Source organism: Silurus aristotelis (assembly GCF_946808225.1).
Source record: "Silurus aristotelis genome assembly, chromosome: 16".
Lineage (NCBI taxonomy): Eukaryota > Metazoa > Chordata > Actinopteri > Siluriformes > Siluridae > Silurus > Silurus aristotelis.
This window is the reverse complement of record NC_139589.1, coordinates 17692838-17712962: the sequence shown is the minus strand read 5'-3', so window position 1 is coordinate 17712962 and position 20125 is coordinate 17692838. Positions and strand designations below refer to the sequence as shown.

General features: G+C 36.3%; 2 protein-coding genes across 3 annotated transcripts in view; one reads left to right on the top strand and one right to left on the bottom strand.

Annotated features, from left to right (window-relative positions):
* loxhd1a (lipoxygenase homology PLAT domains 1a) overlaps positions 1–3814 on the top strand; it is a 39672-nt gene extending 35858 nt beyond the window's left edge. Inside the window, exons 38-42 of the mRNA XM_083563876.1 lie at positions 160–345; positions 513–683; positions 1439–1577; positions 1732–1887; positions 3171–3814. Coding sequence (XP_083420002.1) covers positions 160–345; positions 513–683; positions 1439–1577; positions 1732–1887; positions 3171–3651 — 1133 coding nt within the window. The 3' untranslated portion in view covers positions 3652–3814. The remainder of the gene's footprint in view (positions 1–159; positions 346–512; positions 684–1438; positions 1578–1731; positions 1888–3170) is intronic.
* Positions 3815–12892: 9078 nt separating this feature from the next.
* The window catches only part of col27a1a (collagen, type XXVII, alpha 1a), a 71180-nt gene continuing 63947 nt past the window's right edge, over positions 12893–20125 (bottom strand). Inside the window, exons 50-61 of one of the 2 annotated variants that reach the window (XM_083563877.1) lie at positions 18785–18838; positions 17109–17171; positions 16750–16803; positions 16276–16311; positions 16144–16161; positions 15978–16013; positions 15849–15875; positions 15684–15749; positions 14758–14923; positions 14504–14613; positions 14007–14207; positions 12893–13424 (exon numbers count right to left, since the gene is read on the bottom strand). In XM_083563877.1, coding sequence (XP_083420003.1) covers positions 13278–13424; positions 14007–14207; positions 14504–14613; positions 14758–14923; positions 15684–15749; positions 15849–15875; positions 15978–16013; positions 16144–16161; positions 16276–16311; positions 16750–16803; positions 17109–17171; positions 18785–18838 — 978 coding nt within the window. In that variant the 3' untranslated portion in view covers positions 12893–13277. Of the gene's footprint in view, positions 13425–14006; positions 14208–14503; positions 14614–14757; positions 14924–15683; positions 15750–15848; positions 15876–15977; positions 16014–16143; positions 16162–16275; positions 16312–16749; positions 16804–17108; positions 17172–17213; positions 17512–18784; positions 18839–20125 lie in introns of those variants that run through there. The other variant, XM_083563878.1, reaches the window with a different exon arrangement.

Here is a 20125-nt window from a genome sequence, read left to right as displayed (position 1 = left end):
ATGGTGATGCAACACATAACTCCAGACTTGCCACAGATACACACAAGTCTATGGATGCTACATCAGATGCATTCACATATTAATGCCTTGTGCTAAACTGTTATTGTTTATGTTTTAAGGGTGACAACAGAATCTGAAATGTGATTGGTTATGTTTTAGGTGCAGGGACGGATGCCAATATATTTATTATTGTTTTTGGTGAGAACGGAGACACAGGAGCTCTTGCTCTGAAAGAAAGTGAGAACACTAACAAGTTTGAGCAAAGCTTGACCGACACATTTCAGTTTACAGACATGCTCAGTCTTGGTGAACTCTCAAAAATCCGGGTTTGGCATGACAACACAGGTGAATGTTTCAGCAATGACATAGTTATACCCATTGCATTCTGTTGTGGGTAAAATTCCTTTCACATTAATATTCAGATGGCATTTTACAGTATTTTATTTTTCATATTTATCTATTTATCTATGTATCTGTCCTTGTATGCAGCTGATCTATCTGTTTTGTCACAGGGCTTGCTCCAGGGTGGCATCTGGAATCTGTGGACATTCACGATGAAACCATGGGGAAGAAGTTTCGTTTTCGCTGTGACCGCTGGCTTGCAAAAAAAGAGGACGATGGGCAGATCATGAGAGAGTTGGCCTGTGCTAACAATGACGTGCTGGACTTTGATGAGAAAACAAGTAAGACAAATATACACACCAATAAGTTCAGAGCTCTATAGCAGGCAACTCAAGATCTTCCACTTTAACCAAGTACACCATATTTTTATGGAGCTGGCTTTGTGCACAGGGACATTGCTATGCTGGACCAGGTTTGGTTCAAGTGAAGGGAAAATTTAAAGGAACAGCATCCAAAGACATTCTATACAATTGTGTACCTCTGTGGTAAAAGTTTGGAGTAGAACCAGGCAGGACTGAAAAAAGCCAGGTGTCCCAATACATTTGTCCATATAGTGTATGTCCTCATGCATATTATCACAGAATTATTTATTTATAAATGTATTATTATTATTTTTTTTATCACAGCATGTTTGCCTGTCCCCATTGCTAATTTCCAAAATGTTTGTTTAATTTCTCTAAACAAAAGATTGAGCAAAATAAAATATATTTTTATTTTATGGAAGTCTAAAGGTTTTGTGGAGTTTTTAATTCCATGCTTTTACATAATTTCTCCACAGGGATGTTTTTCTACTTCTATAAACCATGCTGCTAAGTTTATTGTAATTGTCAATGAGTAGGCAAATAAGTATATAAATATTTGTTTGCGCAATGCTATGTGACAGATTTGTGTCCAATCTGTGGGTCAAAAATAAATTTAAGGTAGTAGAGGCGTTATTCAAGGATAAACTTCAGTCACAATGTTTGTCAGATATTAAATGTTTTTCACTATCTGAACAATGTTATTTATGGTTTAAACCCTGTCAATTGCATGTTAGAGTACGAAGTTGTCACAGTAACAGCAGATACGGATGATGCAGAGACAAAAGAGAACGCCTGGATCATTCTGGAGGGAAGAATGGGACGATCCAAAGAACTCACATTGGAGAACTCCACTAAAAAGAAACGCTTTTTACGGTACAAATATGCAGCGATTTGGACAATTAAAACAGCTATATTGTTTATGTCTGGGGTGCGCACACTATTATCATTTCAATTATCATCAAGTGCGGGAAATAAATTCAATTCTATTCTATGCTTATATTCATAAATGGTGCTTGTTTCTTTATAGAGGTGCCATGGACCGGTTTGAGTTTTCCTGTAAGATTCTGGGTGACATTGTCTGTATCTGCCTGGGCCACATCCCCAGAGATGGCAAAAAAAACAAATCAGAAGCCTTTTGGAGGGTTGAGGAAGTCATCATAACAGAGAAGAGCATTGGCAACAGGTTGGTGATCTCTGACCAATGTCCAAGGACATTTGTAAATGGTTACTGGACAAGAATTGCCTGCTTAATTTCACAAAACTCTTATTTACATACTTTAACCTTGTGCCAAGATTTTATTTTCATCTTGCAGTTATGGTCATACATGCCTTACAATATTGCTTTTTGTATTTTGAAGAAGTTATATGTATTTAATATCTGTTTACTTGCAATTAGACAATTACTGTATGTCCCAAAAAACATGTTGACTTACAACTGGTCAAGTCACAGTACATTAGTGTTTTGTAAAGATTAGCAAACATTCTTTAATTCAAATCAATTCAATTCAATTCAATTTATTTAATTTTTATTTGTTTAGCACATTTAACAATGAATATTGTCTCAAATCAGCTTTACACAGATAATGTAATGATAAACATAAATAAGATGTAAGCTTAATAAGTGTAAGTTTTACACTTAAAAGAAGTGGACAGGCTTAGCGCAAATCCTATATAGTGAAAAGAATGTGATTACCCTGCTTGGGAAGAAAATGTGACACTGTATTGACCAAAATAATGAACTTAGTTTAATATTATAGTATAATGCTATAGATTAATGTTTGCTGGCCAAAAGGGTTAAAAGAGGCCACTAGTTTGACTACATATGGCACAATATAAAGAGACATGTGACCAAAAAAAGGCACATGGTTACATAAACACAATAATGAAAACTAGCACTAAGAGCCAGAGTGTAATATGCACTGCCATGAACAGAGAATGAGTATGACTGACACAATTAAAATGTTAGGGCTGGGAAATGCATTGGATCAAGTTATTATTAATGCCATAATAAAAATGACATGGGGCAAACTATTACACATATATCTGAAATCAGATAGGTACTTTTTAAAGTACTGGGTTCATGTCATTTTTAATCCTAATACCAAATGTGGTAATACCAAATACTTTATTTGTCCCCTTAGTTTCTTTTTATACACTAATAGGCTGTTTACACTCTGGGCAACGCAAAATTCAGCCCCAGCCTCACTTCTTCGTGGCATTCTGTATCTTTTTCTGATTGTGGCACTGCTGTGCTTGTTTCCACAAAATTTCATCTTAGGATATTTGTTAACAGCGATAAATTGGTTGTGGATTCCAAAAAGCATTAAAAGGTATGTTTTTACCTCAGAATGATAGGGATTCGTTGTGCTGGACCTTTTATACCAGCCAGCCCTGTTGTTTATGCTATTCCTGATGAGAATGTAAATTTTATTAAGTAATCTTACTTACTCTTCCTTCGATTTCCAGGTGCATCTTCCGCTGCAATTCCCTCATTCCCCTCTCATCTAAGCGTGATGACTTCCAGACCTTTGAGCGCACAAAGTTTATTGAGAGTTTTGCCAGCAAGGCGTGCAAACTGGTACCTGTCACATATGAGCTCATTGTCATCACAGGTGATGAGAAAGGTGCAGGCACCGATGCCAATGTATTTCTCACGGTTTTCGGGAGCAATGGTGATTCAGGTCGCCGCCAACTGAGGCAGAAGTTACGTAATCTATTTGAACGTGGCCGCACTGACCGATTCAGCATAGAGCTGTTGGATATGGGCGAGCTGCTTAGAGTCTGCATTGAGCATGATAATTCAGGGATCAGTCCAGGTTGGCTGCTAAACCGGGTTGAGATTACCAACACAGCTAATGGGGTGACTACTGTCTTCCCATGTGACAAATGGCTGGACAAGAACAAAGCTGATGGCAAGATTAAGAGGGTTCTTTACCCCAAGTATTGAGGCCTTGAGATTCCAACAAATATATGTATGCACTAACAAAAGGCCAATTTTATTTTAAATGGAAGTGGTGCACTCTTTCTATCCATATAGAGTGTATAGCAGATTGGATCAGCACATGTCTGATGCACAAATGAAGATAATAAGATAATAAACATGCTACAAATGTGCTGCCAAAAGGAATTAAAGTGTGCACATTAATTGCCTATATATATATATATATATATATATATATATATATATATATATATATATATATATATATATATATATATATATATATATATATATATATATATATTCCTCTGGATCAGTTCTAAGGTGTCAGTTCTGCCATAGTACTGCACACTTTTTTCCTTTCTCTTACAGACACAAAGGCAAGGATTAGCCTTGGTAATGTGATAAAACACTAAAAGAGGGCTGCTGTATTAAAAGCACACACTCAGGGCACTGACAGTGCATGTTAACTGTATTTAATGAAAAAAGGTAAATGCGTAATGTGGAAATGCATGTGAGATATTATGTATGAAAAAGATCATTTTATAATGTTCAGTTTGTTCAAATTTGTTTGACAATATCTCAGTGTTTCTACCTCAGTGGGGCACTACCAGGAGAGCAAGAATGTATCATAATTGCCTGTCCATATTGCCTGATGTACAGGAACTAGGTCATTGGCTGTGCTTGGATAAACCATTTGACTTTACTAATGGCATCTCTGTAGCTCATTTCAACTGCACCAATTTACAGTTTGCCATCCTTCATCACTAATACAGCTCTTTTAAATTGTGTTCAAATTTAATTTGGTTACTTAGTGGGAAAATTATTTATCTATGTAATGCAAACAAATTTTGGGAGGATTGCCAGGGTTATTATACCAAAATAAACAAAAAGCAGTCATATGAAAGGGTAGAAGTACTTGTTAAATGTAAGTTGTATGACATATTATCCATTTTTATACTTAAATATATTATTGTACAGTTTTTTTTAACCAATTGTCTAGTTTTAACTTTTTTTGCAACCCAGTTAAGAATTGTATATACTGTTTTTCTGTAATTTATATGTTGCTTTAATATAATAAATAGTGTAGACACATTTAAGAAAATGTTTGTTTTGTAAAAAGAAAAATCTACTGTATTAATGTTGTAACAAACTTCATTAAGTTATATACTGCATGTAATTGCACACATCAAAAGTTTAATTTATATATATATATATATATATATATATATATATATATATATATATATATATATATATATATATATATATTTACTTTTATCTTTGCAGTTATAATCTAATGTATTTTTGTAGTCATGTATCAAAATTTGTAGCTGTGTTCTTTTTTTATTGAAAAATTTTATGGATTTCCATAAAAGTATTGTAAGAATTTTAAGAAATTTAAGCCATTTACATAAATAAAATTTTTGGTATAGTTTTACACAGCACTGGGAATTTATACAAGCTGTTAACATCATATTTTGCTGTAACTGATGTCATTCAACTTTGATGTCATTGTTAATTTTTGTGTTGAGCTCAGGAAAATATGTTATGCTGCGATGATGTGTATGTTGATCAACATTCAATTGTAAATTAAATTACAAATATTTTAAAATTATTGCTTTTTCTATTGTAAGATACGTCATGTCACATACTTCCCGATCAGACATAGCATTAAAACTACCTACTGGTAAAGAAATTACCATTATTTTTTTAAGTATCAATTATCATAGGATGCTGGAAATTGGATGTGCTGGATGGGTAAAGGAGCAAAGCATCTTTAAACAACATATGGTATCTAGTGTGGTCTTCCTGATATGCATTAGTTATTACCTACCAAAAATGGTCCAAGGGGGGACAACCAATGAAATGAGGTTGGACAAAAATTTACATTTGTAGCCCTTCTGGTCAAAATACGTGATTATGCAACAATTCTATATTGGCACAGATCTCAGAATCTGTAACTTTGTTTCGCGTTTGGCCTACTGCATGAACAAGGGTGGGCTCTATACCAGGAATCCTTGTATGCTTGAACCTAATTCAATAACTCTGACACATCCAAGTTTCTAAAAGTTAGGAGGTGTCTAGACAGCTGGTTTGCAACCATGAATGGTTTTCTAAGCAAAGTCTAGTTCCTGCTTGACTTTGGGAAGCTGCAGATTAAAGCCTGGAAGTAACTGCACGTTTGAGATCATTCAGCAATTTTACATCTGCCTCATTGAATCCCTGGTTATAGATTAGACTGGAGTTTTGCTTAATCTTCCTGAATTAGCTGAAGTGGCCTTAGAGATGTGGCTTTATACTTGCTTTGACTGCAGAACTAATATAACAAATCAGTGGTAATCTGCAGAGCTCTTTGTCTAATTGTCAAACCACAATGTAGTGTGAAAGAGAGAGAGACGGAGGTATAACATTTGCAGTCTTTACTGTCTTTTTTTTTACTTCCCAGTCTGCTAATGAGACAACACACAGCACATGCGCGCTATTAAAATACCCTAATTCATGTAACAGTTGCATCAATATACCACACCTCCCTCCTTAGACTGAAACCTAACATAAACCAAACTTAATATGGTCTAGCCTAAAGCACACGCATTACTTTAAAGTGATCAACAAATTTAACTTAAGTTTTCCTGATTAGTACTTATCTACAACTCAAACCTAAAGATTAAGTCTTTGTGGTGCTTTACATTGCCTTTGTGGATAGTGCCATTCAGGTTGAGCATCCTGAATTTAATCAGGTTGACCTTCTGGGTCAGATGTTCCAGTTCTCTGCATTCCACCAACTGGCAAGCAATCAACATGTCTTCAGAAATGCCTTCACACTGCTGTTCTGAAGACCTTGATGGTAGCATGTGATCGACGGGCACTTTAATTTGTTGATGGCCTACTTGCACACAGTAAGTCAGAGGTCCTGTACACTGCAGAATAGTGCCAGGTATCCAAAGCTTCTTGGGATGTCTGAAGTCTCGTACCAACACCCTCTCCCCCAAACTGAATGTCCGGAGAGACTTTGATTTCTTATCATGCGCTTTTTGCTGTTGGATCTGGTGCTTGGATACAACATATGACACATAAGGCTTAATCAATAAAAGACGAGTGCGTGTTTGCCGTTTCAGAAACAACTCTGATGGAGTGCGCTCCATGACAGTGTGTGGTGTATTCCTGTATGTGAACAAGAAACGGGCGAGCTGCTGATTGGGAGATGCTGACTGAGATTGCAGTCGAATCCATGCCTTCTTAAAGGTTTAAACAGCCCTCTCAGCTGCACCATTTAAAGCTGGATGGTACAGCGGTGATAGTATATGCCGTACACCATTCCCCTTAAGGAATTGCTCAAACTCAGGCGCTGTAAACTGAGGGCCATTGTCGGAAACCAGAACTTACGGCAGGCCAAACGATGCAAACAGATTCCTGAGAAGGTTTACAGTCTTTTCCGCTGTTGGCAGCTTTGTGGGCAGGACTTCAATCCATTTTGAATGGACGTCTATCACCACAAGGAAATGCTGCTTGTTGGCCTCCGCATAATCAACATGAATTCTCTCCCATGGTGGTGTGGCCCATGGCCAAGGGTGAAGAGGGGCTGCCGGGGGTCTATTTAGTATAGTTTCACAAGGTGTACACTGAGCCACAAATGTCTCAATCTCATGATCTAAACCGGGCCACCAAAGGAAGCTTCTTGCCAGAGCTTTTATTAGAGTGACTCCCGGATGTCCCTCATGTAAGTCGGAAAGCAACTGTAACCCGTGATCCCCAAAGAACATGTCCTTGGTCTGTAGACAACTGATCTTTCCTTTCATAAAAAGGTCTGAGATTTGGATTTAGTACAAACTTAGTCTATTCAGTTAGTGTGAGATCCAAAACCTTGGATAGGATAGTCATGACTGGTCTCTTCTGCAATGTCTTTTGCTGAGACCGGTAGTTCCTCCACATTAGAAATCAGAAACACTCCTTCCTTCTCCTCCTCTGAAGGACCATGATTGCTTGAAAGACGGGATAATGCGTCTGCATTTGCGTGGTCACAGGAACGACGATGCTGTATCTCATAGTCATAGGCCAAGAGAATTAATGCCCATTGTTGCATTCGTAATGCAGCCAGAGTTAGAACTGCGGATGTTGGTCCAAATATGGCCAAAAGTGGTTTGTGATCTATCAGTAACTTTCTTCCATATAGATACTTATGGAATTTCTTTACACCAAAAATTATACCCAAAGCTTTCTTTTTTATTTGAGCATAATTGCACTCCGTAGGTGTCAGAGTCCGTGATGCAAAAGCAATTAGTTGCTCTTCTCCTGATCGTAAGATATGTGAAATGACTGCACCCACACCATACGGAGAGGCGTCACAAGCAAGTCTCAGAGGTTTTCCTGGATCATAATGCACAAGGCACTTACTGTTCAGTAGCCATTGTTTGCTGGCTTTAAATGCCTCTTCACAATTATGTGACCAATTCCATTTTGTGTCTGCTTGCAAAAGCTGGTGCAGAGGGTGCAACAATGTTGAAAGGTTGGCCACGAACTTTCCATAATAATTTAGCAATCCTAAGAATGACCTTAGCTTTGAGACATTCCTTAGAGCTGGGGCATTTATGATTGCTTCCACTTTCTCTTCTGTAGGGTGCAAACCTTGCTCATCTATCCTGTACCCCAAGTATTCTACAGAGTCTTGAAGGAAAGCACACTTTGCGAGTTTCATCCTCAGTCCATGCTTCTCTAGCCTGGCCATTATGGCAGCTATAAGAAGCCCATTGGACAATCTGATGTGGTATGGAAGAATATGGGACAACCAGTGATTGTCCATTAACCCCTGACAATGTCCATGATTTACATTTATAAATATTAAAAAAAAAATAGATAGATACAGTACGATACAGTAATATTTCAGTAGTGAAATGAGGTTTATTGGATTAACAGAAAATGCACACTATGCATCAAAACAAAATTAGACAGGTGCATAAATTTGGGCACCACAACAGAAAAATCACATGAATATTTAGTAGAGCCTCCTTTAGCAAAAATAACAGCCTCTAGATGCTTCCTATAGCCTGTAATGAGCATCTGGATTCTGGATGAATGTATTTTGGACAATTCCTCCTTACAAAACATCTCCAGTTTAGTTAGGTTTGATGGTTGCCAAACATGGACAGCCCGCTTCAAATCACCCCACAGATGTTCAATGGCATTCAGGTCTGGGGACTGGGATGGCCATTCCAGAACATTGTACTTGTTCCTCTGCATAAATGCCCAAGTAGATTTTGAGCAGTGTTTTGGGTCGTTGTCTTGTTGAAATATCCAGCCCAGGCTTAACTTTTAACTTTGTGACTGATTCCTCAACATTATTCTCAAGAATCTACTGATATTGAGTGGAATCCATGTGACCCTCAACTTTAACCAAATTCCCAGTACCGGCACTGGCCACACAGCCCTACAGCATGATGGAACCTTGCCCAAATTTTATCATAACGCCCCTTGTTATGACCAAATAACTCAATCTTTGTTTCATCAGTCCACAGCACCTTATTCCAAAATGAAGCTGGCTTGTCCAAATGTGCGTTTGCATACCTCAAGCGACTCTGTTGTGGCGTGTGTGTAGAAAAGGCTTCTTTCGCATTACTCTTCCATACAGCTTCTTCTTGTGCAAAGTGTGCTGAATTGTTGAACGATGCACAGTATCACTATCTGCAGCAAGTTGATGTAGGTCTTTGAAGGTGGTCTGTGGGCTGTTTTCGACCATTCTCACCATCCTTTGCCTTTGCTTCTCCAATATTTTAAGTGGCCTGCCCCTTAAAAGTCTTCCATTTCATCACTATGTTCCTCAGCTTATATCTCTGCAATAACTTTTTGAAGCCTTCCCCTAAACCATAATGTTGAACAATCTTTGTTTTCAGGTTATATGAGAGTTGTTTTGAGACCCCCATGCCACTCTTCAGTAGAGAGTCAAAGTTGCTTATTACAACAACTTGCAATAAGCCACCTTAAATACCTTTTCTCATGATGGGATGCACCTGTCTATGGAGTTCAAGGCTTAATGAGCTCACCAAACCATTTGTGTGGTCCAATTAATCAGTGCAAAGTAGTTACAGGTATACAAATCAACAAAATGACAAGGGTGCCCAAATTTATGCACCTGTCTAATTTTGTTTTTGATGCATATTGCGCATTTTCTGTTAATCCAATAAACCACATTTCACTACTGAAATATTACTGTGTCCATCAGTTGATAGCTCAAAATTAAGTTGCTGATCCAAACACCCAAATATTTATCAATGAAAATCATGGACATTGTCAGGGGTTTCTAAACTTTTGCATACAACTGTAGCACAAAGTGGCAGACATACGAGGAGTGACTTACATAGTCCAGTTAAAAAAATTACTGGTTGCCTTTCACATAGTTGTGTCCAGTGAGAAATTTTTCTTCCCAGACCCTGCCATGTGGAAGCAGGAACAGTACCTCGGTTGTGGTTAAACTGTAATAATAACTGTAAAAGTTTAAGCAGAAACCTAGATCTTTGCCGAAAAATTGTAACATTACAAAATGACCTGAAACAAAATAACTAGCAAACTCAGATAAAGTTATCTGAATTAGAGACTCTTAAAATATATTAAATTTACAGAAATATTACACCTAAACAGAAGAGATATTTGCATTTTATATGTTTTCGAACAAAAACAACAGAAGACCTACTGTAGCAATGTAACTTGCTATCCATGTTAAAAATGCTTACTTTTATCAGTATGAATTACAGGACACAGGGAAGCATGTAACAACATCTTTATTGGGTATGTAAAATAGTTAGTTCTTATTTCCAGATATTTAACCAAGCATGTAAGACTGCAATGAATAAGCATGGCAAACAAAATTGATAAATACAGAAGATGAAAATTTTGGCAAGATTGGAATTCAATTTTTTGGCATACTGTACAGTATGTACATGCAAATGGTCAGCATTATCACAGATATGACCCAAGAATGACAAATCAGGAAGAGTGAGGTAACGATTTCACAAAAGCAAAAATTCACAAACACTGTCACTGTAATGTCGTTGAAAATGTATATAATGTAGTTCCACTATGTAAAACAGAATCTGTTCTTAGCCGCACTCACAGGGAGCTGCTGTATGGCACAGTGTGACATGTTTAATACACCTAGGGATAACTTCTAACTCTGAAGCACAATGGGTCCGAGGACTGGAAATTAGAATTAATGCCACAAAATATGGTGGTGATTATCAGACAACACTTTTATAAAAATGTGAAATAAACAGTAAAACATAATGTATATTTTTAACCACATATATAATATATTTATATAATTTTTGGCGTCCTAAATTTACAGATTAAAAAAACATATTGACTGGTTAAGTATGCTTTTGTGATACATCACCTGGACATGTTTTCGGCTCAGAGAACCTTCTCTATTTTCCAAGCATCTGAATTATATCTAAATTAGCTAAAAAGAAATGCACTGTATACATGAAAGCTTAAATAATGCCACATTATGTAAAGAGAGTGGAAGCAGATAGCTTTCTAATTGGAGCTTTTTTTTTTTTTTGCTGTGCAAATACGATTTCATAGGCTTGGAGCAAACATAGTTTAGCAACAAAAAAAAAAGAAGATAAAAATAAAAGCACCTTTAACTATTCTGAGTATGATCCTTTAATGAATTAAAACTGACTTGGAGAGGGCTTCTGATATTTGGATGCATTTGTGACAGCCTTAGGGATTGTGGATTTGACTTTAAAGATTCAAGCCCAATCAGAAATGTTTCACAAAGAGAAATTTTTTCCCCAATACTGTTTTGGAATATAGTGTTGACTAATTTAGTACACACATATCCAAACTATGCGTGGAGTGCCACGCATAGTTTGGCTATGAATTCATCAAAAACTTCACATCCGGGACTTTTTACCTGGTTCTAATTTTATTGGATACTTAGGAAGATAACTTTACTACTTTTTTACTCCCTGCAGGGCAGATTGCCATTTAAGGTCTTCAAAACTGTTTTAATATGACATTTGTTTGACCTAATGGGTATAAAATGTCAACGGCTTATAGGCACAGCCTAGCTGTTAGAGCATCCATGGTGGCCATGTAAATAAAAGGTCCTATTGATTGCTAGAAACCTGGATATCAGAATTTCATGGCCATAATGAACTATCAGAAAGACCAAGGCAAATCATTCGCAACCTGCATTTAAAGTTTTGCATACTTTCACATTGCCATTGCCATCGGGATTAAAGCACCAGACAGTTGTTGCTCTAAAATACAGAAAGTTAAATAATCGTCATATTATTATATCAACAAGAACATCGTTGTACAACTAACAGGGAGAAGTTGTATTTTATACAGGTGCATCAAATAATTCAAGCACTTTATACAACGTCATTAAAATTGCCTTGTTGTTAATTAACACTGTGCTACTGATATGTTTATGCAGATTCAGATTTAGCAGTTGACAAAGCATATAATCCAAGCACCAAAGAAAGCTTCATTATGATTTTCTGGTTCTGTTGCTACAAAACAAAGACTTTTGAATACATGGTAGCTTTAGCATTTCAAACTTGCAGCATGTCAACACGCTTGGTGTTTGTTCTACGAATTGCAACTTATTGTCTTTTGAAGCACCAAAAGTCACTTTTGAAAATTCAGCACCATTCTTAAACACTTTAAATAATATCCAGCTGTTAGGGTGAGAGGTAAGCACGCCCCACTTCCGATAAGACACACCCCTTTGCAGGCCTCCTCACATTTTGCCTGAGAAATGCCACTACACCAATGTGACCCGTTTGTGAGGAGGTGTGTCTGAACTATGTAACTTGTAATGTCAAGAGAACTATCCGTTACACACACACACACACACACACACACACACACACACACACACACACACACACACACACACACACACACACTCTCTCTCTCTCTCTCTCTCTCTCTCTCTCTCTCTCTCTCTCTCTCTCTCAAAAGCAAACACACTTAATTTCCTGTCTGGTACTATGTTAAATTACACACATATTAATCTTGACAGTACCCCTGGAATACCTTCCATAGTGTTAACTCACTTGATATTTCATCAACATCTAATAAACCGTGTCCTTCTATATTGCACTTTCTGCATTACTGATTATTTTTATTGTATAAAAGCTCATATTATATATATATATATATATATATATATATATATATATATATATATATATATATATATATATATATATATATATATATATATAATACAATTCTTAATTCTTCTCTACAATAAAGCATATTTCCTTAGGACAAGCATTATAATAACTTAGTCAATAAAGATAGAATAGAGGGAGAAAGAGAGAGACAGAATGAGAGAGAGCATGGAAGTATCTTTGTGGCCTGGATGTCCCGTACCAATGTAAACTGGGTCATATTTTAGAGTCTTCTCTCCTATGACATTTGAGGCCAGAAGGGTGGATTTCTCCTCCACAGTCTTTTAGTGCTAAATCCCCCAGAAGCTCCACTCACACCACCTTCTTCCTGTTTCTTCAGTCCAATCAGTGGCTGAATACTAAAGCGGCTGTGACGTGGGTAGCTTCAGCCGTTTATTGTGTGTGAGGAAATTGGACACACATATGCGTACCAATTCGCATGAACACACACTACTGGAAACACACAGGTCCGACCTCAAGGTGATAGCGTGACATGGGCGCGGTTTTGGGCAGATTAGAGATGTTTTTGATGGGAAGCAGCGAGGCGTCTGCCACTTTGAACAAAAACACAGCATTCCTCCAACGTCCATCACGTTGCTGTCCATAGAAACAAATGGAGGAAAAATGTAAATGATCTTTTCCAATCAATATCATACATTTATTTACAAATATTATTTATTTATTTTGTCCAACATGATACTTGGCTCAACTATTCTAAAAATGTAAACCCTTCTCGGTTGGCATGGCTACCATGGTAACAGCACAAGGCTATAATGCTTTTGGGAAACTTAGCTTAGCATAGTGTGTAGGGACAAAAGAATTATTCAAGATGGCAGAAGCATTTTATAATTTCATAAATAATGTAATTATTAATATAAGCAGAAAGTCTGTAATCAATGCATGGAAAAAATCTTTGAAAAATTTAGCAGCCATTCTATTTGACTTTGTCATACTGGAATTTATTTTAGGTTCTTTTAGCAGTTTTCTTCTGAATAAAATAACTGTTCTGGTTCAAAAGTGTATTTGTGGTATTGCATTGCTATGGATTTATTCTCCCCTTACATCTACATTGATACATGTACAATAATGTAGCTGTAAAATTTCAGCAATACCCACATATTAGAAATGTAATCAGACAGTTCATCAGAATTCATTTTGAGTGTGTTGTTGCATTCTCACCCAGCATGTATCCTCCAACACCTCTGGTTCCAGCATCATTCCATCCCATGCAATAAACCTCACAGAATTCTTGGAAGGAGTTTGAGTAGGGGTGGAGCTCCAGATGGTAATGTTAAGACAGTGAATGGTGATACGTTGCTCTGCTCCTAAACCCAGCAGTTGCAGGAAATTCATTTGAACAGGCCTGAGTCTGAACTCCAGCTATAAAAACAGCACTCACAAATTAGTCTTTGAAACTAGAAAAACTGCTATAAATGATCCTGAATCACTATATATGGTAGGCATTAGAAGGTTTTTAAGGTTTTTTGTAATTATAGAAACAATAGTGTATAATATAATATAGTGCTTGTACATTTTATATGACTGATGTTTTAACATTATACCGCATATACATTTATTATTAATACATATTAATATATGTAAATAAAATGTATATAAATATTTAAATACATTTAAATTAAGTTGTAATTTACTCATTTATGAGGTAAACTCAATACCTTGGACACAGTAATTGGTCTAAGGCAGGTGAGCCCGCCTCTCGTGAAGTTGCACGTCACTTCTATAGAGTCAGTTGGACAACCCAGGTTTGGGTCGATCCAGTAAGTGCCTACAGAAAGGAAAGAATATTTAAATACAAAATTAATTGAATCATGCATAGTTTCATATTTCATGTCATTCACCAGCTATAGAATATACACCAAAACATGTAACAGTGTAATGAATAAGAGTACTGAAATGAAGACACACATACCATCGTTGAATTTGTGTTGGCAGGTTTGAAGGTCACGGCAGAGACGAGCCGGATGATCCCGTGTTCCTAATGGATTCTTCAGACTGAGAACTAGCAAACTTAGATAGTGTAGCGTCTGTAAGATCTCGGGAGCTCGGTCCATGGAAAAATCCGTTAGATCTGCCACCTGAGATTGAGAGAGAAGGAGAGAAAAAAAGAAAGAGAGAGAGAGAGAGAGAGAGAGAAGAGAGAGAGAGAGAGAGAGAGAGAGAGAGAGAGAGAGAGAGAGAGAGAGAGAGAGAGAGAGAGAGAGAGAGAGACATTGATTAATTCTAAACCACCAATATTATAAACTATTAATATAAACTATCAGCCAACTTTCCTCACAACATATAAAAAAACTCAAAAGATTCTAAACTCAAAATTCACATAACAGAAAATAATATTAATATATATGTACTCTTAGATTGCCAGTCATTATAACATTATTTCCCCTTTAATTGTATGTAGAAGTTGGGGTGTTGGTTAAGTTGGATGTTTGTAGTGGAAAGGGTAATATGTGGGGACAAGCTGATGACCAGGATGGTATCTCTGTCTATTGAGCAGAGTGATGAGTGTGCTTAAATACTGTATTGTGATGTAAGCAAAACGAAACTCTGGAAAGCTGCAGAATTTTGGATTTGTTTTAAGTTATTTTTATTTCGGCTACCATATAACAAGCGCCTGAAATAAAAAGATTGACCTGGATCTTCAGTATAGACTCATTTCATAAACACTGTTCTGGAGTGGGATCAGAAGTCTTTTATGTTTGACTTGTTTACAGTAACAACATAATCATCTGTAATTGCTTCTGATTAACCATAGAGGAAAGGTTTTGTTGTTATTTTGTAGTGTAGTCATCTATTGTGTGGTTGTGTGCAAAGAAATGTAAACTTTTTTATACACACCTTGGTTTTAAAAGCATCATGTGAACCAATGAACTCCGAAAGAGTTCCACCACTATCATCCTGTTGCTTTAAAATGTACACAAACAAAATCAATCCATTTTTCATATTCATTCTGTCTGGTCAGATGGGCTGATCAATGGGGAACAAAACTACTTAAATACTTACAAAGGATTTTGGGATACTTGGAGGTCCCTAAAGCAAAGAAAAAAGCAACCAGTAAGTATTCAGGTTTGTTAGCATTTTCCTATGTGCACATATGCCAAAAAGATGAGTATCTATTAAATGCTGTCTTACTGGTGGTCCAGGAGGTCCTCGGCGTCCAGGAGCACCCTAAAAACAAAAAAGCATATTCTAAATGACTGGGAAAGGTGTGTGTGTGTGTGTGTGTGTGTGTGTGTGTGTGTGTGTGTGTGTGTGTGTGTGTGTGTGTGTGTGTGTGTGTGTGTGCTGAAAGCCTTACCCTTGGCCCCTGAATACCCTGTATGACAACATAAAAAAAAACACAGAGATTACTATGTTCCTCTAACATTATATTGATAAAAAATAAATAAATAAAATGAAATAAATGATGGGCAAAATTATTAAATATTACCATTTCTCCTCTGCTACCAGATTCTCCTCTTGGACCCTAGACAGAATTCAGAAATCAACAGAAGTCATGCATCAAAACGTCAGTGGTGCCATATTCCTCATATCCTTACCAAATCATTTGAATAGTTTGTCTTTTAAAAACTAACAGAAAGCACTGTCAATCTTGCATTGCTTAAAATTTCATCAGATTTTGCAATAATTCAGCAAATATAAACATTTTACAAAATATAGGTCTAATGATATTCATCCACCACAATAAATGTGAACCACAGTATAGTGCACTTTTTATTATATGTATATAATTTATATTTATATAATTCTAAAATAATCTGACAATTTATTTGACATAACATTTTATGTCATAACATTTATGGATGGCGTTTTTAGTGTCCGCAGTTTGTAATTTTTAAAATGTATTGAACTGGTATATGATATTTGTGTTATGTAAAATATTATGTATTGACACATTACTTACAGGACTGCCACCTGGGCCAATTATACCAACAGGACCAGTGATACCTCCTTTACCCTGAGGAAAATTGGTAAGAAAAACATTAAATATTTCTGTTTAGGCTCTTAATTAAAATGTCAATATCATAATATATGTATGTGTTCCTAAATAATAGCTTTTACAGTAACACTATTTATTGTTAACAGTAACAAAAAAAATGCCAGTATGATGGAGACTTTTAGAAATATTAATTTCAACATTAAATTTAACAGTTACCTACATGTGTTTACCTAAAAGGTTACATAAACTGAAACCCACTGCTTTATCCTGCTTAAACTGTATTTGTGAAAGTTATTGTGTAAACATGGTTATGTTAATCTCACCATTTGTCCAGGGGGCCCTGTAGGACCACGAATACCTTTTGGCCCAAAGTCTCCAGGAGGCCCCTACCCAAAAAAAAAAAAAATTTATAATTTAACACTTGCACACATTTAAACAAAATCTCTACTCAATATGCTGTCCTTGATATTTCTTGGTTTTCCAAAGGGCAAGCATTATGGAAATGCTTTACCTGGTGTTGTGTTATGTGGCTAGAAAAAGTTGTTTTATCATCAGTCTGATTTCACTACACTTAATGTAAACTAATAACCAACAAAACCAGGTTCAATATAACACTCTGTGTTTGTGGGCAGAGGGTTAATGTTTGAGGGTACATTTGTGTCTGTGCTTTTCCATAATTTGTAGTCAGAAGTGTACTGTACATGCAAATCTGGAATCTGGAATGTACTACACACACACACACACACACACACACACACACACACACACACACACACACACACACACACACACACACACACACACAACACACACATACCTTAAACAAGAATTAGCATTTACAAGTACAGACCACACACTCATCTGGATGCAGGGATTTTATATTTATAGTTTCCTGGTGCTTTTCCTGGCTCCTTTTAACACCATACATACAAGAACAGAAGCTTTCTACTGAGTTTTGCAAATCAAACGTCTTCATTTGGATTTTAGTGCTCTAAAAATAGCACATAAATCCCACCACCTACTGCGCTAAACACATTGGCTGAGGTAACGGTAGAATACTTTACTAGGCAAATTTATCAGCACACCACATCTCATAAATAAAGCCTTGTCCACCCCAGAGCCAAGGCATTCAGTGAGTTGTGGTCAGGGTGCTGTGTATGCCACCAAGTTTTTGCAGTCAGCCTGGGCAAACCATAACTTTATGGGTTTCACTATGTGCATATGGGCAATATCATGATGGAACATGTTTTGGTTAGTTGAAAGGAAATCGTAAAACATATAATGACATTCTATGTCTGCTCTCAACTTTTGTGGCAACAGTTTGGGGATGTTCACATATGACTGTCTTGGTCATGCATCCAAATAGTCTAGTATGCATACAAACAGAAACACATTTACTAAACAACAGCTGGGCAACACTGTTCATGCACCAAAGTGCAAGCAGGGTGGAAAAGCTTCACTTGCTCTTATGGAGTTCGATAATTGAAACCACATATAACTTGTGGTTTTGTTTTTGTGGTTTTGGATGATTCATCTAGTGTAATCATTTGGCACAACTTTAAGCACTTGTTTGTGTCAATATACAGTCTGGGTTAGAAAGAATTATGCCCCAGCCTCTACTTCATACCATTCTGTGTATATTAATTTACAACAAATGTGTGGTACTGCTTTTTTTTTTTACAAAAAATAACTAAAGGAAAGTATATAAAGTAACTATAGAGCTATGATAGAGGGAAAAACTATTTTACTGTATATTAGACAACCACTGTGGACACTGAATACTAAGGATGAGAGGGAGCGATGTGTTGGGCTAAAAATAGGACTTTGAGAATGTTAATTAGGAGGAAGGCCAAGCTTGAGTGTGATCTTTTCATCAATCTTCAGTTATGTTATAAACTTCATTGCATTTGCCATTAAAATTTGTAAAAAAAATTATAATAAATGTATGTCAACAAAAAAGTAGAAAGCCTTTGATTCTATCTTTCTCCCTCCATCTTACCTTTGGACCAAATATTCCAAGTATCCCCAGAAATCCAGGCTCTCCGACATCTCCCTAAAAAACAGGACAATCAGCTGTATAGAAATATACTGCTATGTATACAGTATACTTGTGCTGATGCCTATACATTATGTTAACAATATTATTTGAACTAAGCATTTTGAAATCAAATCTTTGCCAGTTCATTTTAATACCATAAATTAAGAAAGTGTACATTCAGAATCTGACCTTAAGTATCTTAAATATACTTATAAAGGTCAACCAAACATTAAACTAGGGTAGAAATGCTCACCAAAGGAACACTATAAATTTCACAGGGATGGTATTCCAAAAAAGAAACCTATGATATTTAGCATTATTTTTCAGCAGCAGGGAGTTTTTCAAATATAAACAATCTAAAGAATTCATAAATTTCTCTTAAAACTAACTAATGCTTTAAAGCAGTGGTCCTCAACCTTTTTTGCGCCATGGACCGATTTAATGTCAATAGTTTCACGGATCGGCCTTTAGGGTGTGGCAAATACATACAACAAAATAAAATGAAACGACTGGCATAAAAACTGGTATTTTCTAAATTTAATAATAAAAGTGAATCCTCTTTGTTGTTTTTTTGTTCTTGCTAGTTTGGGGGTTTCAATTAAGCATTATTATTATTATTATTATTTAGTATTATGTGTTAGAGGCCGGAACAGCCCCTTTAAAAAGGTAGCGGATGGAGGTAAGACATGTGACCGGGACATCTTGACATGCATCGAGAGTGAGTCATAGACAGATGTGGCGGAGAGAATCCGGTAATTTTCCAAAAAAAAAACATTGTTCAGAATCGGATAATACATAAATTACATTATTTCCGTTTTATTTATTCTTTCTGTGCAGCCCGGTACCAATTGACCCATGGACCAGTGCCGGTCTGTGGGCTGGGGGTTGGGGACCACTGCTTTATAGGTTAAATTGATTAATTAATTTAATTTAATTGATTAAGCAATTTGGAAAACCGTCTCAATGATTCGAATTGTAATAAATGATTCTGAATAAAATATTTTTCATTTTCTACATTTTAAGTGCAAGGCCATTAGTCTGTATTATTTAAAACAGTAGGTAGAAACACTGGAAACACCGAAAAAACAATCATGATCATAACTGAAACCATAACTGAACCATTTGACCAACACATCAGTGTCAAACAGATGCATTAATATAGTATGCATCATTGTTTTGCTATACAAACCGGAATCCAGACAAAACAAAATTCCCAAGGGATTTGACCTTTGATTAAAAAATATATATAGAAAAAAGCAATATAGAAAAATAATTCAGCCATATGTTTGAAGTTTTATGGCC